We start from the raw sequence: 25,176 nt of genomic DNA, 5'->3' as shown, positions 1-25,176 counted from the left end.
GGAAGAGATTCCAACCTGGGAATTTCCCTTCAATCAGAAAATGGGAGGAGCACACGGAGCCAACGCTAAGCCAAGACTGCTCCAGTAGGCCTGGCCACAAGTGGGCAGAAATAAGATGTGAGCAGTTGTTTAATTATGCTTAAATGGGGCTCTCTTCCTAAGCAGGAGAAATGGTAGCCTCCAAATCATCAATCAACAAACATTTATTGTTTACGGTAAATCAGGCAGTGTGCTAGATTTGAAGAATAAAGCAGTCCTTACCCTCAAGGAATTTACATTCTAAAGGAGGAATCAATATGTACATAAAGAGATGTAAACAAGATATATACAGAGTAGGAAGAAGGGGACTGACATTAGCAGATGACAAAATGAGAAGAAAAAAAAAAAATCTCCCACAGAGTTTGGAGCTTGAAAGGATCCAAGACATACCAAGAGGTAAAAAGTGAGAATTCTGAGTTGTTATTCAGTCACGTCCAATTCTTCTTCACCTTATTTGGGATTTTCTTGGCAAAGATACTGGAGTGGTTGGCCATTTTCTTCTCCAGCTGATTTTATAGAAACTGAGGTAAACAGGATTAAGTGATTTACTTAGGGTCACACAACTAGCAAATGTCTGAAGTTGGATTTGAATTCAGGAAGAGGGTCTTCCTGACTCTAAGACCGACTTTCTATGTGCTGCATCATTTAGCTTCCCATTCCAAGTACGAGGCCAAATCAATATAAAGGTATGAAGATAGAGGTTTGTTTTTTTTTTTTTTTTTTCATCTTCTATGAGGATTAACAAGCAACCCAGTATTGCTGGCCCAGAGAGTACCTGGAGGGAAGGAATTCCTAAGAAAGTTGGAAATATAGGAAGGCTTCAGGCTGTGGAAAGCAGAGGAACTGGAGGAGGCAATCCATTTTCCGTTAGAGGATTTCTACAAACTATGACTTTGGCTTGCCCAGAGAGGGGGAAACCATCACTACAATTCTCCTTGCTCTTAGGAGCCTTAACTTCCTTCAGCTCAGGTACCACTTCCAAAAGTTCTAAGTATAGTTTGACATATATCATATATTGGTATATAGTATATATACATGGAGCTCATGTATAGGTTTTCCCAAATGTGGGTAACAGAATCCTGTCCTGTATAGGTACTCAAGTTGTCAGTATATTTTTTAGGATAGGAACACAGAACACAGAAAATTCCCAAAGATTCACAGAACCCCAGAAATGGATTCTGAAACACATACTCCAGTAGCTCATCAACTTCCCTCAAAAGGAAATTGAACTTAGTGGCCTTTGAGGCCCTTTGACAGTATAAGCAGTCGTCCTTAAATTTTTTAAATAGGGGGCCAGTTCACTGTCTCTCAGACTGTGGGAGGGCCGGACTATAGTAAAAGAAAAACTCACACTCTGTGTCTACCCCTCAGCCCATTTTCCATGCATAACTCAGCGGGCCTCATAAAGGTCTTCAGCTGCAGCATCTGGCCCAAGGGCCATAGTTTGAGAACCCCTGAATGGATCCATAAGCTTCCCACAGGATTCTGCAAAGTCCCTCTCAGATTCTTAGTTTCACCTGATGATATGGATCCCTTCCTCAACTTCCTTCCTGTTTCAGTTTCCTCAACACTAAAATGATAATAATAACAGTATCCAGGGGTATTATAAGAATCAAAAGAGATGATATCCATAAAGTGGCTAGGAACTTGTAATTGCTCTATAAATATGTATTTCCTTCCCTTTCCCTTTCTCATCTTCTCTCATCCTAACTTCCCTGTTTCTGGTTTCTCACTTCCAAATCATCCTTCATAAATCTAGGATGCAAATATACATTGGGCTCATGAACACTCATCTTTTTCCCCCTAAACCTGCACTCCTCTAATCTAATCTATTGGATTTGTCCTCAGAGTAAGACACCACTTATATAATCAGGTGATATCATCCTTATAATAATCAGGTATATCATCCTCTTCATTTTCCAAGATAGCACAATGCATCAAGCAATGTTCTCTTTCCAGTAATTCACAACTGCCAAATGTAGGAAAATTCTTGAATTTGGTACCGTTTCCCAAGAAACAAATTTCAAGATTGATGCTGTCCAGGAAATCTTCCTTCTCTGCCAAGGATTCCAGGATATAGCTTGCCTGAAGAATTCAAAAATCTCTACCCCTGGCCCCTACCCTTCACATGGAGTTTGGTGCTTTGGACCATTGTCCATGAACTGAACCCTGTCTTCCTTTATCATGTGCTTCTGCAAGAAATACATTGGTAGCCCAGGTACTACCATCCTTTGAGACAAAAAAGCCACTTCCAGAAAGTCTCAATTCTCAGCCCACCTGCAGATTCATGCATCCCATATATCTCTACCTCAATGCAGCCACTTCTAGACCTGGCAAAAGGTACCAGGGTGAAGGGTATGTTTACCCAGTGCTGTGTACATTACAAAATTCCTCACCCTCCAGGAGCAAAGCACCCTGCTGCCTGTCTTCTCAATAGAAAAGAGCAAAAAACAAAGCCTTGCAGAAGAGGATGAACTGGTTGGTCAGCTTCCATTATACACCAGAGTGGAGTAACTCCCCTGAAAAATCTATCCTCAGTGTTCAACAGGAACTAATCAGGCGTTCCTCTCAGCAAAACTATCAGAGAACAAGCCCCCTTTTCCCCCACTTCATCAAGGTGATTGGGGAATTCTGCATATTGATCAGGGATGCTCCTAATCAATCGTACACAATATATAAGTGCTTACCTGATTGTATCAGGTAAGAGTTGGCCTGAGTTTGAATCTTTCTCTGCTACTAATGTTCTAAATATGGGAAATGGGACAAGTCTTTTACCACCTTTCTGGGTCTCAGTTTCCTCATCAGCAAAATGAAAAGTTTGAATCAAATGACCTCTAAGGTCTTTTCTATCTCTGAGATTCTGTGAATACTATGGAGACCCTTCTCTGTCCACATTCGCTGTCTTGACAATCCCCCTTATTTTTAACTATTCCATATGTTGAGTTGTGGCTCAAGCAGCTTTTGCCTCTCTTTATCTGGAGCTCCATTTCTATATGGTTTTGGGGTTTTTGTTTGCTGAGGCAATTGGGGTTAAGAGTCTTACCCAGAATCAACATTGTGTTAAGTGTCTGAGGCCAAATTTGAACTCAGGTCCTCCTGACTCTAGGGCCTATGCTCTATCCATTGCACCATGTATGTGTTTTAAGTACATCTGGCCTAGCTCTACTTGCTTACTGACCTCTTCTATCACTGCCTAAAAATCAAATTCACCACTGACCCCAAACCAATCCCAACGTAGCTCTTCCTCCTGACTTCTTTATTTCTATTTCATGGCACCACCATCTATCTACCAAGTTTAGCCCTCCTTCCGTCTTCCTCACCTCTCATCCCTCACCAAATCCTGTTGCTTCCAACTCTGTAACACTCCTCTCAAAAGATAGCAACATGACAAAGTCGCCAGAGTGCTAGACTTGGGAACCAGAAAGACCTGGGGTACAAATTTTGCCACTTTCCATTTGCTGGCTTCTCTGTAAAAATTAGGAATAACCTGTAATACCTATTTCACAAGGTTATCTTGAGGATCAATTGAGATAATGCATGGGAGGTACTCTATAAGGGTAGGTTACTGGAGCACTGGGCTTTGAGTCAGGAATACCTGAGTTCAAATTTGGCCTCAATTAGCTTCGTGACTCTTTACTTTACTTCCTCTGCCTGACTCAGTTTTTTCATCTGTAAAATGGACAGCTAGATAGGGCACAGTGATATCATGCTGGCCCTGGAGTCAGGGAGATTCTTCTTCCTGAGTCCATATTCAGTCTCAGACTCTAACTAGCTGTGTGACTTTGGGCATGTCACTTAATCCTGTTTGCCTCAGTTTTCTCATCTATAAAATGAATTGGAGAAGGAAATAGCAAAGCACTCTAATATCTCTGCCAAGAAAACTCCAAATGGATTCATGAAGAGTCAAATACTAGTGAGCAACAATTATAAAAATGAGGATAATAGCAGTTAGGTGGCTCAGTGGATGGAGCACCAGCCTTGAATTCAGGAAGACCTGAGTTCAAATGTGATCTCAGACATTTAACACTTCCTAGCTGTGGGACCCTGGACAAGTCACTTAACCCAGCCTCAAGTTAAAAAAAAAAAAAAGTATTAAAAAAATAATGAGGACAATAATAGCACCTACACTGCAGAATTATTGTGAGGGTCAAATAAGATTATGTTCTTTTAAGATATATGTGTGTATTATCATTTAAATAATTTTTTAAAATTCCAAATTCTATCCCTTTCTCCAATCACTTTCCCCTTCCCCTCCCCATAGAGAAATAATATTCTTAAAGTGCCTAGCATAGTGCCTGGTATGTACGTAGTATACACTTGCAAATGCTTATTTCTTTCCTATTCCTATTATAAATCTGTATTCCCTTCCTCTTTCCCTTATCCTTTCTCATCACAGACTGCCAGTCTCCCTGTTTCTGATCACTGTCTCTCCCAGTCATTCTTCATAGATCCAGAATTATTTTCTCAAAACATGTTCCTCCTCTGTTCAGAGACTTTCAATAGCACCAGATACCTTATTTAAAAAAAAAAAAAAAAAAAAAAAAGAGAAGTCCATACTTTTCAACCTGGCATTTGTCACCATTCCACCCCGTCCAATTTATCTCCCCCATGTTCCCTTAGGGCAATCTCCTTGTTCCAGTCAGACTGGTTTGTTCCCAGCCTCCAAAATATCCCCACTACCGTCCTCTAAAAAATTTCCCCTTCCCTTTTCTGGAAATTTTCCTATGTTGCCTTCCCACAGGCTCAGCCTATCCAAGCTCAAGTCAAATGCCACCTCCAGTGCTGAGTCTTCCTTGATTTCCCAGTCTTGACCTCCTACACCACTGACAGACTCATCTTGCAGTGAATCATATCCGGCATTATGACATGGCTCACCGTGTTGTCTTGAGGTTATTTACGCCTTGCCTTGTCATTTCTGTCCGTGTTCATATATAGAGCGCCAACGAGGCTGTGTTTCTGAGGGCAGGGGAAAGATGATCCATGTCCTGTCCCTGGCTTGTCTTCCCCACCCTGTACCTGTCAAGTGCTAACTCTCAGAATCTCGGTTGGAAGGAAGCCACGTATGAGCATTAATCCCCTCTCTGACATACCCAATATGGTGTCTCCCAGCCTATGCTTGGAGACCTCCAGGGAAGGAGGAGCATCCCCGCTTCTTCCTAAAGCGGCTGATATACTCTTCCCCATGGCATATGGTTTATGCACAGAACAGAGGGAGTTGCAGCTGCAAGGGACCCAAGAAACCACCACCTCATTTACAGAAGAAGAAATAATTGTCCTCTGCATGCACTTTCAGATGGACAGATGCTTGTTCTGTATCATTTGATCCTTCACATCACCGGGTGAAGTGCGTGCCATGGGTGCCGGCTCCATTTTACAGAAAAGTTTAGTCCATTGGACAATCAGGGTCACACAACAAGAGGTGACCAAATCCAAGTCTGGGCTGGCTCTAAGCTTGGGGTTCTTTGCACCATCCAGACTCTGCGGCCTCTCAGGCCTGGAGTGGGGAAGGCCGAGGTCAGGCAGTAGCTCCCCCCCTCCTACCGTGTGCACTGTGCTAGGGGAGAGGGGGCCCTTTGGGTTTATTTTGCCCCGTGGGGTGGGTATGGTCACATGGTCCTGGGTCCTTAGCTGACCCACTTCTGAAGGCCATGTTTTGGGACTGATACTGTTTCCTCTGTACAAGGGGTTACAAAAGCAAAATGAAGGGGACTAAAGCATGAGACATCATCGGTGCTACAACAAAGGACCCGTACAATAAGAGATGGGGGGAGGGGGAAGACTTGTATACCTTAGATGGACATCATCAGTGCCAGATCCAAGTCCCCATCAGTGGGTCAACAAGCACCTGGGACGATAATGCTTGGGCACACCCCCCTCCCCCACCCCGCCCCTGCATGCATCTTCCCGGATGTGTGAGCCAGCTCAGAAACCAGGGACACTGGCAGGTCCTCCCGAAAAAGCACCTGTTGCCAAAGGAAACAGACACACTCAGATGGAGCCAGCCTTTGTTTATTGACTCCCCGCTACGTGCCAAGCCCTGTGCCGGGCGGCTTAAGAGAAAAAAAAAACAAACCAAAAGGCTGCCCTCGAGGGCCTTTGGCAGCCACCGAGCCACGGCGCAGAATTCCGAGGGCGGGCGCCTCGATCCAGAGTCCAGGCGCGCTCGGGCTCACGCTTGTCGCGGGGGAGGGGCGGTGAGCGCCGGGCGAGTGTCCGAGGGCGGAAGCGGCTGCCCGCCCCCTCGAACTCGGCCCACCTGAGCAGAGACTTGGAGGGAGACGGAACAAAAGCCCCCGAGAGGTTCCCGGCCCGCCCCCGAGGACCGAGCCTCCGGATGGAAAGTCCGGCTTCCCCCGAGGCTGGACGTGGCAACGGGGGTCTGGGGCTCTGGGGGGTGGGGAGGGGAAGCTCGGAAGCTCTAGTCCGGGCTGTACGGGAGCGGGAGTCCCTGCAGTGCAACCCTGGATCGGCCGTCTCGGGGAGCCTCAGTGCCAGAGGAGGGGGCTCATTACTCCCAGGGGCCAGCCTTCCCCTGGGCCAGGGCCCCCTGCTCGGGAGCTGTTCTTTTCCTGGGGATGACATCTTTGCACCTCCCCCCCCCCGAACCCCTAGGGTCAGGCTGAGCAAGACGCAGCCCCGAGCTCTGCAAATTCTCCCGAGAGCCGTTGTCACGCCCCCGACCCCCAGCCCTCTTTTCCAGGACAAGGACGCCCAGCTCCTTCGTGATAAATTCTTTAAAAATAAATAAATAAATGAAAAAAGTTTGTTGGTTTGCATTGACCTTGGGTCCAGCCCACTAAACTGACCCACTTCCTCGTGCCCCCTCACAGTTGTCACCCCTCCTCCCCACCCTAGTCTTCGCCTCCTATCCTAGCCCCACCCTCGCCAGTTCAGGGAGGGGGGGGAGGTGTGAGGGGACGTCACAAAAAAAAAAAAAAAAACAACAAACCCAACCACACGGGGCAGCCACGGGCTCCAACGCCTACCCATCCCTGCAGCCCCCCCCCTCCCTGCGTCCCCCAGCAGAGGTGTCTGGGGGTTGTAGTCCCGGCTGGGGGCGGCTGCGGCCTCGGCCTGGGGGCGAAACCCAATCGCGGCTGAGGCGCGCCTGCGCGCTCGGCCCCCCTCTCCTCTCCCCCTTGGATAGGTCGGTCGGGAGGGGGGGGGAACGGGCTCGCGGTAGCCGGCGGGGTGGCGCAGGCGCAGGCGCAGGCGCAGGCGCGGGCAAAGATAGTCCGGCGGGCAGGAGGGCTAGACAGACAGAGCGGGAGGGCGGGCAGGCAGACAGGCGGGCAGCCCGGCGCAGGCGCCCCGCAGCCGGCGGGCCGGAGCGGACCACAGTTCCCGGCGTGCCCCGCGCGGGCAGCGGCCTGAGGAGAAGGGGAAGGGGAAGGGGAAGGGGAAAGAGAAGGAGGAGGCGGCGGCTAAGGGCGGGCTGAGGGGAGGGCGAGGCCGGGGGAGGAGAGGGCGGAGCGGGGGGCCGGGCTGGGCTGGGCTGGGGGGGGAGCGGGGATCCAGAGCGAGTGGAGCGCTCGGGGGCTCAGGGCTCGGAGGCGGCGGCTCCCGGCAGTGGCGGCGGCGGCGGCTCCTCCTCCCCCCCTGACCAGAGCGTTCGGCCCGGCCCGTCACGCGAGCCCGGGGCGGCCGTGCGGCCTAGTTCCCCCGACGCGGCCCAGCCCGGCCCCTCGACCTCGGCCCCGGCCCCGGCCCCCGCCCCCGCCGCTGCCCCTGCCGCTGCCGCCGCCTCCCCGACCCCCGCTGCTGCCGCTGCCGCTGCCGCTGCCACTGCCTCCTCCTCCACCGCCATGGCCCGGCCGCTGGTGCCCAGCTCGCAGAAGGCGCTGCTCCTGGAGCTTAAGGGGCTGCAGGAGGAGCCGGTCGAGGGCTTCCGGGTGACCCTGGTGGACGAGGGCGACCTGTACAACTGGGAGGTGGCCATCTTCGGGCCCCCCAACACCTACTACGAGGGCGGCTACTTCAAGGTAAGGCAGAGAGCAGCCCGATCCTTAACGCGGGGCCAGGCCGCGGGGAACCCGGTCACCCCGTGGGGTTCCTCGGCCCCCACCCCCGCCGTGGTAGGTTCTCCTTCTCTACGCCCCCCTCCCCCTCTCCCCCCTCACTCTGCCGTGGTAGGTTCCCTTCTCCGACCCCTCCCATGGTAGATTTCCCCATCTCTTGTCCCCCCTCCCCCGTGGTAGAATCCCCCTTCTATTACCCCCCTCCCCAGGGTTATGGTAGTTTCCCCCATCTATTACATTCTGTGGTAGATTTCTCCCATCTATTTATTACCTCCATGGTAGATTCCCCTTGCCTTGCCCCCATAATGGATTCTCTCTCTTTCCCCTTTCAGAGCAAGTTCCCCCATCTCTTACTCCTCTCCACAATAGATTCCTCCACCTCTTATAATCCCCTCGGGGAGATTTTCCATTTCTTACCCCCTTCCACGGTAGATTCTCCCATTTGTCACCCCCATGGGGAGTCTTCTCATCTCTTACCACATACACAGCCTTCCCTCCAGATCCCCTCTCTCTGACTCCCCCACGTATCTCCTCCTGTTTCCCCATCCCTCATCTCCCCCAGTGGCAGGCTCTTTCTCCGTTGCCCTTACAGATGTGTTTTTCTACCTCCTTTTACACACTACCCATGTCTGGTTCCTGCTCTTCAGTACTTCACCCTCCCGGGGTAAGTGTTCTCACCATTTCTCTGGCCTGAGGGGTTACGAATCTTCTCTTTTACATATATAGTGGATTCTGCTCTACACTTGCAGACTCAGGCAGGTGGATCCTATTTCCCTTTCTCCTCTCCCCACACACAGGCAGGCCGGATCTCCTCAGTCCATGTGGGTGCGCGGAGAGGGTAAATTCTCTCACATGATAGCCTGGTACACATATTACTCCAGAGATACATGTGTGTGATAGATTCTCCTTATGCTAATGAAAGTGTGGGGAGAAATTTTCCCGTCTTACTCGTGTTCACACAAGATTCTCCCGCAGAAGAAAGGTGATGGTCTGTCCTCGGGCCCGATAGATTCTTCCCTCCCACATGTGGGTCCTCACATACATGGTTTTTATTCTCCAGCATGTACAAGGTAGATTCTCCGTACACATACCACATTACCCACTCAAAAGATTCCCCCCATTTACACAACATGCACAATCATGGGGTCATGCTCTCCCGGACACACCTGGAGGGTCTCACATACACACACACTAGATTCTGCAGACACACAATAGATTTTCTTCTTTATGCCATAGATAGAGTAGATTTTATGCACACGCGGGCCTCTGCACACATGACAGATTCTCATTTCTTATACCCAGACGCGTGATAGATTCTCTCATCTCTTACCCAGGTACACAATAGAGTTCTCTCCTTCACACTTGTACGGTACTTCCCCTTACATTCACATGCAGAATAGAGTGTCTCATCTCTTACACACATGCACACACATGAGAGAGCTGCCTCCATCTCTTACATACGCTTCCCAGGGATTCTATCATTTCTTACACATGGCAGACACACACAGAGGATGGTTCTCCCACACACAAAGACTAGATTCTTCCATCATCCATATGTCCTAGAATTCCCTTATCTTTTACAAACACACATGGTTCCCCCTCTTAGACTGACCTCATACCAACCCCTCCCAGCATTCCTTACACACACTCCTATACTCTTGGTTCACACAATAGATTTTTATGACACACTTATGGGGCTGCCCCATCTCTTTGATGGGCATATTTGTGTGTGTGTGTGTGCGCACAATCCTGACCATAGACAAGAGAGATTCCCTTTTCTTAGACATATAACACATCCATTAGACACCCCCACATCCATTTCCCAGAATCATTCTCTTCTTCACCTCGTACACACATCTTTCTCCTCTTTTAGACTCACTTCTTTGAGGTACTGCACTAGGAGTAATCAGTTTCCTTTATTTTTAATTACCCCTGCTGCTCAAAAACTGTCCCCAGGGTAGTCTGAACCCCTCTCTTATCTCCCCCTCTCAATCTTAAATTTCCTTTTCTTTGCTATATGTCCCCCAAGATAAATCCATTCATTCATTTTTTTTTCTCCTTGCTCTTGAAAACCACTACCTATAACCCTAAGATATTTTTTTCCCTGTTCTCTCCAGCCCTAGAAGATAAGGATACTTTTCCTTGTTCTCATTTAGGGAGCTGTGATGTGATGCCCTTTCATTAATTCTGGGTTGTTTTGCTCCACTTTGCTGTCTTCGTGCTCCTTACCCTGTTTCCCTTTTCCCCATTCTTCTCCCTCCCCAGAGGAAACAAAGAGCCCTGGATATAGCTGCTTCACTCCCTCCTTTAGAGCTAGTGGAGTGCAGAGTACCCTATTGTTGGGGAACAGAGGATCTGGCTGGGGGAGGAGGCCGGTTTGGAGCTGAGTTGGGAGCAGGCTTTCTGTCTGATTGCTGGACCTAGAAGGCTGTTATTACCTGGAGCCTTCCAATGAAGGCATCACAGGCTCCCCAGGCAAACCAGAAAATGACTGAAAAGCAGCCACAACTAGCATTTCAGGAGATGGGGGGTTCACTTTCTCCATTCCCAATCCCATTTGTGACAGGCCAGCTCAGAAAAGGTGTCCCCTATATATGATTCAACTTGGGTATCCTCTCAAGCCCCATTCAGCCAAAGAAGCCTGTGTCACACTTCCCAGGACCCTGTTGCTCCTTTAGCCCCCTGCAAGGCCAGTGCTTCTGCTGCTTCATTGCTCCCCTTTCCTTAAAAATGGAACCAGACAGACTCTTCTTGAGGAGGTTTGCTTTTCTTTAGGCCCTTTGCTAAGGATTTTAGCTTCCTGGCCTTTTAGAAAGAAAAGTCAGGGCTTATATTTGTCCCCTAAAATAGGCTTCCCAATTTTTTTCTGTCTTCCTGTGGCCCTAAGGCCAACAAATTCAATTCAGTAAATGTTCTTGAATAGTTTCTCCAGAGGCCTGAGCTTTGGGATTTTTGCAAACTTAATATTTTTTCTGTTCCTACGGGTAATATTTTATCACCAAAAATGTTATAATTGCACATGGTTTAGGTTTTACTCACTCTGGTACTATTCTATCCCATTTGGGGTGGGGGGAGGGGAGAGGCAGAGGTCTGGATGAGAACTGGAGTAGGATTACCAGATAAGAGGTCAGCCCTGGTTTCATGGGCCAAGTCTAGAACCATGTAATAAAACATCTTTTCTCTGAGCATGAACCCGCTTTCAGATCCTGTTCTTGGGTCTTGATTACAAGGCCACCTCCCTTTCCCTACAGATCCAAGGCATCCTGGTTTTGCCTTGGCCCAAAGTGCAGGTTGAAGCTGTGATTGAACCAGATCAACTGGGAGAAACCACAAGAGATCAATGAGGCTGTTTTGGGGATGGCAGGCAAGGGGAAAGCTGGAGCTGGCAGGGCAGATGTCTGTGTTTGCATTATTGTGCTAATCTTTTAACGGCTGTTACCTAATGGGCCAGGGGCCCAGCTGCCAGTTTTTGTAAAGGGTGTAATTCCAGAAGTCTCACAGGCCAGTGTGACTGGTGTTTGTTTTTGGTTTGAGGCCTAAAGGACCTTGGGTGGGACTCAGGATGTGAACTCTGGGTTGCAGATCTGAACTGGTTATGTCAGATGATTTTTTTTTTTTCATCTTTCCAGAGAAGAGGGGATGTTACTGGGGAGATAGGACCAGCTTTTGTGCTGAGAGGCTAGTCCTCCTTAAAAGGGATGAACTGTTTAGCCCTTTTCTGAGAAAGCTTATTTTTACCTGCTAGGAAGCAGCTAGATATAAGGCATAACTAGCTAGTTTTACCTTTGATCCAGTGAAATACCCAGAATCCTACCTGTGGCCTTGCTGACATCTCTCTATCTGTTGTTTCCTAGAATAATCTATTGTTTGTTGTTCTCAATTAGACACTGCCTTCTGGATCATTTCCATTGATTTCATACAAGTTCATAGACTGAGGTGGAAAAGATCATACAATTAGCTCACTTAGTTCACTATGACCAGGATGAATCATGTTCAGATCAACTCTGCTTGTTCCTGGATGGGGTGTGTGTCAGTCTACTATCCTACACCCTCTTTCTGTCCGTGTAACTTTCTGGACCAAAATATTCCTCTCTGGACATTAATTCCCCTATATATATTGCCCTCCTCCATTAGAATGTAAGTTCCTTGAGGACAGGGACTGTTTTTGCTTATTTCTTTGTAACTCCTGACTCAGTGCAGTGCTTGGTCCAGAGTATGCACTTAAGAAATAAGTGCAAATTTTTCATTCTTTCTTGTTCATGTATAGGAATTCCCTGTATTTAGAATGTATAAGAATATTATAGATCATGCCAAATGAAAGGTCTTCCAGCCTTTACTTGAGAAGGGCCTTGTCCAAGGTCACATACCTTTTTGTTCTTAGAAAATTATTCTCCCATTCTCTTTAACCAGTTTTCTGTCTTGAACCCTGATTAGAATGGATCTGCTAGAGGGTCTCGGGCAAGAAGGAACAAACATAAATACAATAATAGTTATTCTCTCTTCACCAATTCTAGATATAATTTTTGGTGTGGGTAGAACAGGATGTATCTCCCAGGGGAATATTTTTGTATTATAGTGCATCTACTTCTGGTACCACTTTCTTTTGTTGCCACAGTCTTACCTCAAAGACTGCTGCTTTCAGAACCTGTCAGCCTCAAAAACGAAATCAACTTCCTTCTCTGAATCTGAAGTCAATGTTGAGAATTGAGATATTCTTTGTATTTGTAAGAAAGTTGGAAACTAGTAGCCACAAACTAATTCCTTGTGCTTAACATTTCCAAAAAAGGTTAGAGAATTTGGGGCTAGGAGGGACTGCGATGAGTGATTTGGGATCTCCCTTTGAGGGTTTATCATTAGATAAAATGATTCTCCTGGAGATATATATGTGATTGTCTTTTATCACAAATAAAGTTCCCATTTGCTGGTCAACCTCAAGGCATAGCCTGACTTCATATGTATTTCAACAGCTAGGGTTCTGGGCCTGGCTATCCTAATAGCTTCCAATAAACAAAAACATCTGAGTTGTACTTCCTCTGTTTACCTGCTTCACCAGCTGGTCAGCCAAAGAGGAAGACAACAAAGCTGTCATCACAAAAGCTTTGCAACACACTGGCACAGGTTACATCAGAGAGACCTATGCTCAAGTCACAGCCAACAGGGGGAAGTGATTTTTCTTAAATCAAGATCCCTGGCCCTCTTTAAAGTCCCTGGTCAAAAAGTGCTTCCTCAAGCCTATTGAATCCTTCCAAGGACCATTAGAAACCCAGTTGTGTGCTGGCAGAGAGTTCCCTTAGCGAGGCCAAGTGGGGCCATGAGCTGATTTTCTGGCAGACACTTCCAGTCTGGAGCTCCTGTCCTTAGAGGGCTTTGGGCTCTAGTCACAAGGGTAGAAAAGGAAGGATAACTTGGATGATAATTTTGACAGGGAAGAAATGAATGATAGGTACTGTGCTGTCAGCAGCCCAGGAGGACACCTGAGGCCTGAAATTACTTGCATCAAGAGCAGTATCTGAACAGGTGGACTCCAGGAAAGTTACTGGCCTTGTATGGACACAGAATGGGTTCTTATAAAGGGTCTAGACTGTGTTTAACTATTATGAAAAGGGCAGGGAAGAGTATAGGAATAATTCTCTACCTATCTTTAGGGACAAACAGGTCTCACCTCTTCCATGACAGTAATAGCTTTTATGTCTGAAGGTATAGAAAGATGGAGTGAGTTACTGAAGTCATTGAATAGGTGTCAGAACCATACCTACAACTCGGGACTCTTCTGATTCCCAGTCTAGAGTCCCTACATATATTACGCCAAAATAGCAATAACTCTTAGTACTATAAGGTTCCCAAAGCACTTCAGCCTTCTGAGGTATGATCATCAGTGTTATTGACCCCATTTTGAAGATTAGGAAACTTTTAGATTCAAAGAAGTTAACCAGCTTGCCCAACACACAGCTAGTAAACATCTTGGAGGCAGGATTGGAATTTAGGAAAAGGCTGGTGCTTTTTCTACTTTACAAGGAGACATTGGAATGTGCTGCCATTCCCTTCTCATTTTTTTCCCCTTGTTACTTCCCTCCTCAGGCCCGCCTCAAGTTTCCTATTGATTACCCCTACTCCCCTCCAGCTTTCCGGTTCCTCACAAAAATGTGGCACCCGAACATCTATGAGGTAAGCCCCAGATTGTTTCTGCCCCTTGGGATTCCTGAAGTTTTTATGAGTCCTTCCCCAGGGGTACTCAGCAGGACAAGTATTTACATGCCTGCTATATGACTTGACTATGCTGTTGGATGCAAGAGAAGTAAAAAGCAGGGCCCCGCCCTTAAAGAGTCTGTATCTGCTGACTGCCTTTGTGCACATCCTTACTCTGAGTTTTAAAATGAGAGCTGAGGTGAGACCGCCTCATGCTATATTCCAGAGCATTTATTTGTCTTGTACAAGCTGAGACTTGCCTTGAGACTGGACCAATTTTAGTGTCTGACCTGAAGCCAGTTTCAGGGTGGAGGGTGTTTCAATTTGAAAGTATCATGGATTTGGACAAGCAGGTAACTAGAACCTTAAGTCAGGCCAAATGATGGATGAAATTAGCTTGAACTATCCATCCTGGTCTGTGAGACTATCTTTGGGCATGTAGATGCTTATCTTCCCGCTGGAGTAGAGCAAGGTTTATTCAAGGAAAGGTACTCGTCTCTCACATCATTGTGACCCATCTCCCCTCAAAAGGAACTTCAATTTCTGGACTGACTACAAAAGCTAATATTTCTCTTTCTCCTTCTCTCACTCTTTTCCTCTCTTCCTTGCCCCCCATTGACCAGACTGGGGATGTTTGTATCTCAATCCTCCACCCTCCAGTAGATGATCCCCAGAGTGGAGAGCTTCCCTCTGAGCGATGGAACCCCACCCAAAATGTCAGGTGAGTTCCCCCCAAGGTGGGGGGGGTAGTAAGTCCCACTGAGAAAAGGGGATTAATTCATGACCTTATAGCTCTTAAAAAGACTACATTGAGTATTCTACAAATTTTACACGAGCTAAGTGCTCTTGTGAGGGCAGCAAAACTTACCTGATCGCGATTGGATCACATAAGCACTCCCTTGTTGAGAGCCTGAGGGAGGTGATTTGGGGCATCAGTTAGCCTGGCTTCTCCCTAGCAATCACTAAATTTAAAAGACCACAGGGAGAGAAGGGGAGAATGGAGATGCTGCTCCCCATATCCCTCATCATCTTCTAGATTTGTAGGTCAGGAATGAAAGAGACCTTGAAGATTTGGAGCAACTTCCTCATTGTACTGACCAGGGAATATTTTACTGATCGGAGCAGAATCATTTGCCCAAGGACCAATGGCAATTTAATGACAGGAAGAAAAATAGAAATAGCAGAGGGAATGTTTCTCTCCTAGCCAAGCACTTAGCCCATATGCACGTAATAGAAGACATACATTTTCATATTATTTATTCGGCAAACATTAAGTGTATATTGTGTGCAGAAGCTGTAACAGTGTTGACTTGTGGAGCTCAGAGGCTGATTTGAGATTCAGTGTAAAGAAAAGTGCATTAACAACTATTTAGCACTGTCTAAATGTGAACTGGGCTGGAATTGGTTCCCTTTCACTAGATTACAGTGTCAAAGAATGACCATTCGAGGATGTTGTAAAAGGAGACTCTTGTTCAAACACAGACTGGATTGGATTAATCCAGCTTGAAGTTCTCTTCCAATGCCGAGACTCTCGGAAGATATAGGCACAGCTGACTGTCACATGCCATTTGCCTCATAGATTTAGATTTGGAATGGACTCTCAGGCTGCCTTGTTCAATGAACCTAAGATCCAAGAGAAAACATTTGTCCAGAGTCAGGAGTGAGTTATACAGAGCCAAGACTTGAACCTGATTCTTTGTCTCCAAATGCAGCATACTTCTCATTGTGCCTCCCTACTTCTCCTCCATTGAGCCACATTCCTTCTCAGTCATTTACCTAGAAACATCGCCTTTATCTTCCATAGGCTTCCTTTCCAGGGCCTTTCTCTCATCCCCCGAAGTCTGTCTCAGGTGGGCACTTTCTTACTTGATGGCGCTGTGTGTGGACTTCATTTCTTTGTGCCATGAGGAATGTCTGGGTCATTCAGAAAGGTTCTTGCTAGTCATGGGAGGGTCTCAGAGTGGTGGTGCTTTCTAAGTAGATGACTTTAATGCAACCCTTCCTTTGCTGGTAGGACCATCCTCCTGAGCGTGATCTCCCTCCTAAATGAGCCCAACACCTTCTCACCAGCCAACGTGGATGCTTCCGTGATGTACAGGAAATGGAAAGACAGCAAAGGGAAGGACCGGGAATATACAGACATCATCCGGTGAGTGGGAGGGAGCTGCCTGTCAGGCCCTTCACATTCCTATGGTGCTTTGGTTGGTATAAGGATCTCTTCACAACTGCCTTGGAAGAATGTTGCTGGCAAGGTAGTATAGAGGAGTTCTCCTCCTCGATGTGGCATTTGGAGGTTAGAGGCAGGCTGTGATCAGACCCACATGTTCCCCTTGTGCCATAGCATGTCCAGCAGTAGGCAGGCTATGAGTCCTCTATGTGGACAGGGAATAGTTTTTTTATTCAACAAATATTAATCACCTTCTAGGTGGAAAATGTAGTGCTTACCTGTGTTAGAGGAAGCAGCAACTGTTACTTGCATATTACATTTTATAGTTTACCAGACATTTCTGTTCATTACCTCACTTGATTCTCATAACCAGCCTTTGGGATAAGTATTGTGCTCAATCAATCAGTCAGTCAACATTAAACACCTACTAAGTGTTGGTACTGTGCTGAATGATCTAGCAGGCAATGGATTCCTTCACACAAAAGCTGGTTGATCTTTGATGTTCACGAATGTGAACCCCTTGGGTTCCCAGCTTACTCCAAGGGGAAGTAACTCTCTTATCCATATTTTATAGAAGAGGAAACCGAGATTCAAAGAAAATGTTTATCAGGAAGAGGACCTGAGTTCAGAGAGATTTGTTCATTGTGGTGGAATGTTAAGTGTAGGCCATCACTGAATGGGCCAGAAGGTCCAGGAGGAGAGGAGTACATTGAGAGGCAATAGATGGATGGTGGGGAGAAGATGAGAACTAGAGGTCAAGATATGGGAGGAAATTCAGAGTCAAGAGTAATGACCTGAGAGAGAGAACCAAGCTTGGCTTCCTAGGAATTTTTTCAGGACATTACACTGACTCTTTGACTCCTTGTCCTCTTTTTCTAACCTCCTCTTGTCTCTTCCCCATCTTCCTTAATCCTTCCCCATAACTGTTCTGTTTCAATTCTACTCAGCCTTTTCCACTGTGCTTTTGGAATGACTATTCTATAATGACCACCCATTCCCCATCTCAGCCACAGCCTCATCACTCTTGCTTCCATGTGTTCCTCTTTTTGTTATTGTATTTTTCCCTCCAATATACCCCTTCTAAATATTTTCTAGTTCCCTATGACCTTTAGTTCTTCTATTATTTTTTACTTTTCTCAGACCATTATGACTTTTGCTTGCCTTTCACTTTCTTCCCCTGCCAACCTTGAGCTTGTAGCTAACCAATTCAACTCTACCTTTTCCTCTTTATTCCTTTGGCCTTTATCCTGTCACGCAATCATCCCATGCCTGGCCTTAGATTATTCCTGCCCTCCTTTTCTACTGTACTGTTTGAGGTATATCCCAGATTTATGTTACCCACATCAGCTAGACTACCTCACTGCAACAAGACAGTCCTCTCTAATTGATGGTCCCTATTTCATTTCCTCACAGAAGGTATTTCAGTCTTTCTCTCAATATTCCTCTAACCCTCTGATCTCTCAATTTAGAACCTTGTCTTTTCTTTTATTGAGAAAATTGAGGCCATTCCCCATAGATTGCCTCATCTCAGAATCACTTGACCTAATCTCCTACACTTTTTGAGCTTAGAATTTTTTATAGCAGAGTAATGTTCTATCATGAACTATACCACAATTTATTTAGCCATTCCCTGGTTGACAGGCATCCTCACAATTTTCAATTCTTTAACACCACAAGGAGAACTGCTATAAATATTTTAGAACATGTATGTTCTTTTCCATTTTTCCTAATCATATTGGGAAACAGATCTAATAGTGATATTGCGGGGTTTGGGCATATAATTCTAAATCTCTCTCTAAAATGGTTGGATCTGCTAACAGATCCACCAACACTGATTTTTAATATCCTAATTTTTCCTCATCCCCTCCAATATTTGTCTCTCCTTCTGTCAGTGTAAAATGATATCTCAAAGTTGTTTTAATTTGCATTTCTCCAATCAATAATGATTTAGAGTATTTTTTTCATATGACTATAAACTGTTTAGATTTTTTTAATCAGAAAGCAGCCTGTTCATATCCTTTGATCATTTATTAATTAGGGAATGACCTGAATTTTTATAGGTTGACAAAGTTATTTATATATTTGAGATAATAATGCCTGTTCTTAAGGAGCTTACATTTTGTTAGATAGGCAGAAAGTACATAGATAAGAACATAGAGAATAAATATAGGGTAGTTGAGAGGAAAGGTAGTACCTAGTGGGGATCTGGAAAGATTTTGTGTAGAAGATGACTTTTAAACTACATGATTTTGACATTCTTCTCCCATCTTCTTTAGTAAATAACCCCCCCTCAGTTATCCCTTTTACAGTTCCTCCTTATCTCTTTTTTTCCCAACTACCTTGAAATATGCCCAAGTTTTTCTTGTGCTTAAAAAACTTACACTGGGGGAGTTAGGTGGTATAGTGGATAGAGCACCAGCTTTGAATTCAGGAGGACCCCAGTTCAAATCTGGTCTCAAACACTTAACACTTCCTAGCTGTGTGACCCTGGGAAAGTCACTCAATCCCAGCCTCAGGGAAAAAAAAAAAAAAAAAAAAAAAAACTTACACTACATCTTGCCATTTTTTCAAATCTTTATTCTATATTTTACTTCCATTTGTTAAACTCCTAGAACAAGCTGTCTGTATTCCTTGTTTCTACTTTTTCTGCTTGTCTTAACCCTTTGTGTTCTGACCTCAAATTGAAAGTATACTTTCCAAACTTACCAAGGATTTCTTATCAGAAATAACTGTCTTTTTTTAGTTTTCACCCTTCGTGACCTCTCTGGGCTGTATTTGAAACTGTTGATGAGATTACCTTCCTGTTCTGAATACTCACTCCTCTGGCTTTTCATGTTACCCATCTGATTGTTCCTTCTCGATCTCCTTTGCTATCTTATCCTCTAAATCCTCTTCCTCACTGTGAGTCCACCTAAAGATTCTGTTCTGGGCCTTCTTCTCTTTTTTTATAGAGACTCTCATTTGTTGAACTCATCAGTTCCTATGGGTTTAATTATGATCTCCATTTAAATAATTCCTATCTCAGTATATGTAGTTCTATTCTGTTCTCATCACTACTTGACTATTAGGAATTTCAAAGTAGGATAACTCTGGAAACATCTTAAACTCAGCATGTCCAAAACAAAGCTCATCTTTTCCCCAAACCCACCACTCTTCCAGACTTTTCCTATTTCTATCTAAAGCACTAATCTCCCTTTGTACTTAACCACTTTGTATTTAACTAGTAGATGCTTAATTTGAATTTTTATGTAGATATTTTGTATATCTTAGTGCAGTTTTAAATCATTAAAGCACTAAGACTTTTGAAACACTTGTACTTGTGTCTCCTGATAAAGCATATAGGCCTTGAAATTTGTTTTTATCCCCAGCAGCAGTGCTTAGCATGCAGAACAAATATTTATTTGATAGATTAAGAAAAATTATATAACTTGCCCATTGTTACAATCAGATCAGCCCTACAGGTGGGTTTTGAAGCCAGCTTCTCATGACTCCCAAGCCCAGGTCTTTTCCCAGTCCATCACACACTATCTTGCTTAAGACATGTATATATACACATAAGTTACAATATAAAGTATATTTTGAGAAATGTAAAAAAAAAAAAATCATATAACAGGAATGAAAGGATCACTTCAAGCTAGAGAAAATTAGAGAGGGCAGCTAGGTGGCACAGAGGATAGAGCACTAGCCTTGAATTCAAGAGGACCCGAGTTTAAATCTGGTCTCAGACACTTAACACTTCCTAGCTGTGTGACCCTGGGCAACTCACTTAACCCTAGCCTCAGGAAAAAAAAAAAAAGAAGAAAGAAAGAAAGAAAAAAAAAAAAAAAAGAAAATTAGAAAGGTAGCTTCTTGAATGAGGTCTTATAGGAGATGCCATGGGATTATGCTTATCACCTTTATCACTAAGTTCTTAATTGAATAATTCCCAGCAGCCCCTTCTAGCTTGTCTTGCATTGGAGCAGAAGCTCAGAAATCGTCCCTATCAAGTACTGAAGAAACCAAAACTAACCCCTCATTGTCTTGCCTTTGTATGTATTCTTTGTTCCATTTTCCCGTTTTTGGTTTAAGAATTAAGTTTTTCCAAAAACCATTTCCATAACTCATAGTTGTGTAGTTCTTTATTTCTGTTTTGATCTTTTCCAACCACCCCTGGGAGGTAATAAGTATTATTCCAATTTTATCAATGAGAAAATCGGGATTGAGAAATGAAATAATTTTGGGATTCAAAACTCAGGTTGCCTGAATCTTTCTTGGTCTCTTACTCTTAATACACCATACTGCTTCACTGTTACAGACAAAGTAACTCTTCTTTCCTTTCCTACCAAGAAAATAACGTAGTCTTTCCCCTTCCCTATCAAACTTAAATATATCACTCCATCTTTTGAGAAACTTTCCATTTTATTAGAATTGGATTCTCAGCTCAGTTAAATGATTTGGGTCCTGGGCCAAACCATCCTGGTAATTCTTCTTTCCAAGGATCCAAACGTTCTCCTGTATACACAAGAATGTAGGAGATGAGATTGCTTTCTAGGTGGTAAAAAGTGCAAAAAGTGGCAGGATTTTCAATATAGTATCAGTGCTTCATCCAAGGTTTCATCTTTGAGATGACTGGCTCTTAGAAGCACCTTTCTCCAGAAGGTAAAGTATCTCTGTTGCATACAGGTAACCAACCTGTGTTTTTCATCCCTGTGTTTTTCAGAGATGCTTAGGGGTCATTGTGGCCTAGCAAAGTCTGACTAAAGAGATCTTGATGAGAAGAGACATATTTCTGCTATTTTTAGGACATCCCAAAGCCATTCTACAGTTTTAGTTCTAAGGTTGACAGGTAAAAAAAACAACACACACACACACACACACACACACAGAGTAATACTTATCTCCAGAAATCAGTATTGTCTAAAATGTGTGGGGCCAGTGATAATAGACATTCTCCAAAGCCTTGTCTTTAGATTTCTTTCTTTTTTTTCTTTCTTTCTTTCTTTTTTTTTTTTTTTTTTTGCCATGATGATCTATTCCACTCCCGCAACATCAACAATTATTCAGAAGCCTCTCATTCCATATCCTTGACCTAGCCCTGATCTCTTTTTGTGTTCCAGACTCACATTTCCATCTGTTTGTTAGATGTCCTGCTGGCTTCTCAACTCAATATCTAGTCCTCTTGTCTCTTATCTCAATTTCCTTTTCTTTTTAAAAAGAAACAATATTTTATTTTCTCCCCCATCCCAAGAACTCATAAAAACAATTTTTAGTATTCTTTTTCTTTGCTGAAGCAATTGAAGTTAAATGACTTGCCCAGGGTCACACAGCCAAGAAGTGTTAAGTGTCTGAAAGTAGATTTGAACTCAGGTCCTCCTGACTTCAGGACTGGTGCTCTAGCCACTGTACCAAATAGCTGCCCCTGCTTAAATCATTTTGTCATTTTACCATCAGTGCATATAAGATCTTCATTTTCCCACATCCACTCCAACATTTGTCATTTTCCTTTTCTGTCATATTAGCCAACCTGACAGGTATGAATAGTAACTCCGAGCTTTTTAATTTACCTTTCTCTCATCAATAGCAATTTAGAGTTTTTTTCATATGACAGTAGATAGCTTTGATTTTTTTCATCTGAAAATTGCCTATTTGTATCCTTTTATCATTTATCAGTTGATGAGTGGCTCTTATTTCTATAAATTTGATGCATTTCTTTATATATTTGAGAAATTAGATCTTTATCAGAGAAATTTGCTGTAATTTTTTTTAGTTATGATTACTATACATTTCCTCCATTCTCTTTGCTTTTTTTATCCTTCTCTATTGCTTTGTCTGTCTCTCTCTCCCTCTTCCTTTTGCTTCTAACTGCCCCCTCTCTTTTATCAGCTTTTCTGCCTCCCCCTTTTTTTCTGTACCCACATGAGTGTGGGCCACTTCTTTGCGCCACTTCTGATAAGAATAAGATTTGCATGCCCCCTCTTATCCCCCATACTCCCTTCCAGCATAAAAGCCCTTTCATGTTTGTTTTGAGACAGATAATTTAGCCCATTCTACTGCTTTTTCTGCTTCTTCCCTATTTCCTTTTAATTAATGATAGTACTATCCTCCCAGTTTCCTTAGGCACACATCTCAGAAATCTTTGATTTGTCTCTACTCAGTTTACTCTCCATTTTTCAAAGATTAAAGTCCTTAGTTTGGTAATGAAAGCCTCTCTCCTATGTCCTTATTTTGTTTCTTTAGCCTTATCTTCTATTTCTCTTAGTACACTGTAGCCTGTAAGCCCTCTAAATTAGTATCAGCCTCCTTCCTGTTGTTCAGGCACAGAACATTGTAACTGGAAAGATCCTGAGAAGCTTGAAAGAGGCCCCTGGTCGATAGGGAAGTGTGCCAGACCAGACCAAAGTCAGAGAGTCTGGGCTTATACCTGGGGTTGTCCAGCCTCAGTCTTGGCATTGCCTCCTTGGGTCTCAGGCCCCTGAGCCAGTAACCTAGGAGGCAGTGAATTCTTGTCCTAAAGCTGGGGCTTCAGGGTGAGGGTTCTCCTGGCTGTGGCCCATTAAGCCTTATATCTGTCCCTGGAAATCACCTGCCCCACCATGCTTTGCAGTGCCCTGACCCTGTCCCATGAATGTTGTACCTTCTCACCTGAGACTCCCTCCTGATGAGCCACAGACCTTAGGAAGGAAGGATCAGGGTCTCCTGCATATGGTGATGAGAAGGATTTGGGCCTATCCTTGGCGTCCCTTGTGGCCCCTCCCCAGCAGCTTCTGGGGCACTTGGCTTCCACTCTGACTTCTATTGTTTCCTTCTCCCTGGGGTTGGTGGGGCCAGTGGCCCCGGCTCCATTTGACAGAGGGCTAGGCTAAGAGTCAGAGCATCACCCCCAGAGTTCAGGCGAGGTCGACAGGGCTCTTTGGCTCTTGTCTGCTGCCTCCTGACCCTTCTACCTTCTCCTTTCCCAGGAAGCAGGTCCTGGGGACCAAGGTCGATGCGGAACGGGATGGGGTCAAGGTGCCCACAACATTGGCGGAGTACTGTGTGAAGACCAAGGCCCCTGCGCCGGACGAGGGCTCGGACCTCTTCTACGATGACTACTACGAGGACGACGATATGGAGGAAGAGGCCGACAGCTGCTATGGTGATGACGAGGACGACTCCGGCACGGAGGAGTCCTGACACCGTCTCCCCGCAACCCCCGGGCCCGAAATAAACTTATAAAATTTTACCTCAGACAAGGAGCCCGCAGACTCGCTTGGAAATCTCTTAGACTCCTGACAGCCCTGAACACAGACTCTCTACCTCACGGGAGTTTCTAGTTTTCTGTTTGATCTTGGTTTTTCTCCTTTTGGGTTTTGGGTGGTTTTTTTTCCTCCTCTTCAAAGAAGAATGCCCCCTTTCCTCACCCCAGGCCCTCCTTTCCTCATCTTTAAAGCCAAGGCCCCATTTTCCAGCTTGTGGGGAGTGGAAGAGGGCCTTGCTTGGGAGGGGCAGCCTTGGGCCCTTCAGCCTGGAAGCTCTGGGGTCTGACCTTGCCCACTTTGTTCCCTCCTGGGGATTTCATCCGCCTGGGTGAGACTAGGAGGATCCCACAGGCTTTTGTGTGCATTAGGTGAGTGAAGAATGAAGCAGCTACAATTGGGGGGTGGGGGGAGGGGTCACGCTGCCTGCTGGCCTTCTCGCTTCTGCCACAGCCAGGGTGGGTGGGGGGTGGGCAGAGGGAGAAGAGGCTTAGAGCTGGTTTTGGTGGGTTCTCCCCAGCCTTCTCTGCTCTGGATACTTGCAGCATCACATCAGACCACTAGAGGGAGGCCGAGTCACCCTCAGAGATCCTTGGCCCTGGGCAGGCCTTGGTTCTCCTGTCCTGCCTCATTCCTAGACCATGTGCTGAGGCAGCAGCCCCCAGGGTCTGGAGGGGGCTCCCAGGGTCTTAAGCTGCTGACACCAGCTGGGGCAGGGAAGGGCAAACAAGTTTTTTTCTAGGAGTGGGTGGGTGGGTTTAATTTTTCGTCAATTTCTCTCTGCTTCAGTTTGTTTGAAATATTAAATAAAACTACTTTATGAGAAATGTGTGCTGTGTAGGGGGAGGGGGGAGGGACAGAGCCTTTGAAGGAATCGATAGTAAAGTGAATTCAGTTCAGCATGTTTAAACCTGTTTTGGGTTTGAGCCTAAAGCTCTTGGCTGGAGGAATAAGAAGACTCCTAGGGCTCCTCATGTTTACAAAGCAATTTCTCATCTAGGAGGTTGATGAGGCAAAAGACTATGACCTTCCTGGGACTGGAGGATCCAAACAGTTTAGAGAGGATATCAAAGGCCTAATCCTCCCCATATGATAATTGTATTTATGTAGCATTGACTACAGGCCAGACACTGTGCCAAGCACTTTGGCACAGATCTTTTATTTGATCTTTACAGCAGTTCTTTTCTCCACATTTTATACTTGAGGAAACAACTTAGTTGGCTTGCCCAGCCTCACACAGTTGGTAAGTGTCTGAGTCAGCATTAATAACTTAGATATAGCACATGCTTTGTGCCAGGCACTGTGCTAAATGCTTTACAATTACTGTCTCGCTTGGTCCTTACAACAGTCCTGGAAAGTTGGTGCTATCATTCCCATTTCACAGATGAGGAAACTGAGTGACATGCCCAGAGGCCATATTTCAGAGCAGCACTCACCCTGTGCCATGTCCCTACAAGACCAAGAAAGCTGAGGCTCAAAGATAGGGTCAGCATTAATGGATGAATCTAATCCTTTTTCTGTTGCCCCGTCTCATAGGTGGACTGATCAGGGC

At 45.2% G+C, this 25,176-nt stretch overlaps 1 protein-coding gene across 1 annotated transcript; it reads left to right on the top strand.

The window, feature by feature from the left end:
* Positions 1 to 7,554: 7,554 nt before the first annotated feature.
* On the top strand, positions 7,555 to 24,451 carry CDC34 (cell division cycle 34, ubiquitin conjugating enzyme). Its single transcript, XM_074302017.1, has 5 exons — positions 7,555 to 8,021; positions 14,136 to 14,222; positions 14,867 to 14,964; positions 16,258 to 16,392; positions 23,349 to 24,451. Exons 1-5 carry the CDS (start codon positions 7,845 to 7,847, stop codon positions 23,560 to 23,562), a joined length of 711 nt encoding a protein of 236 aa, XP_074158118.1. The 5' UTR covers positions 7,555 to 7,844; the 3' UTR covers positions 23,563 to 24,451.
* Positions 24,452 to 25,176: the final 725 nt, after the last annotated feature.

The sequence above is a fragment of the Sminthopsis crassicaudata genome, chromosome 1 (assembly GCF_048593235.1).
Source record: "Sminthopsis crassicaudata isolate SCR6 chromosome 1, ASM4859323v1, whole genome shotgun sequence".
In the NCBI taxonomy this organism is placed as follows: domain Eukaryota; kingdom Metazoa; phylum Chordata; class Mammalia; order Dasyuromorphia; family Dasyuridae; genus Sminthopsis; species Sminthopsis crassicaudata.
This window is presented reverse-complemented; position numbering and strand designations above follow the sequence as displayed.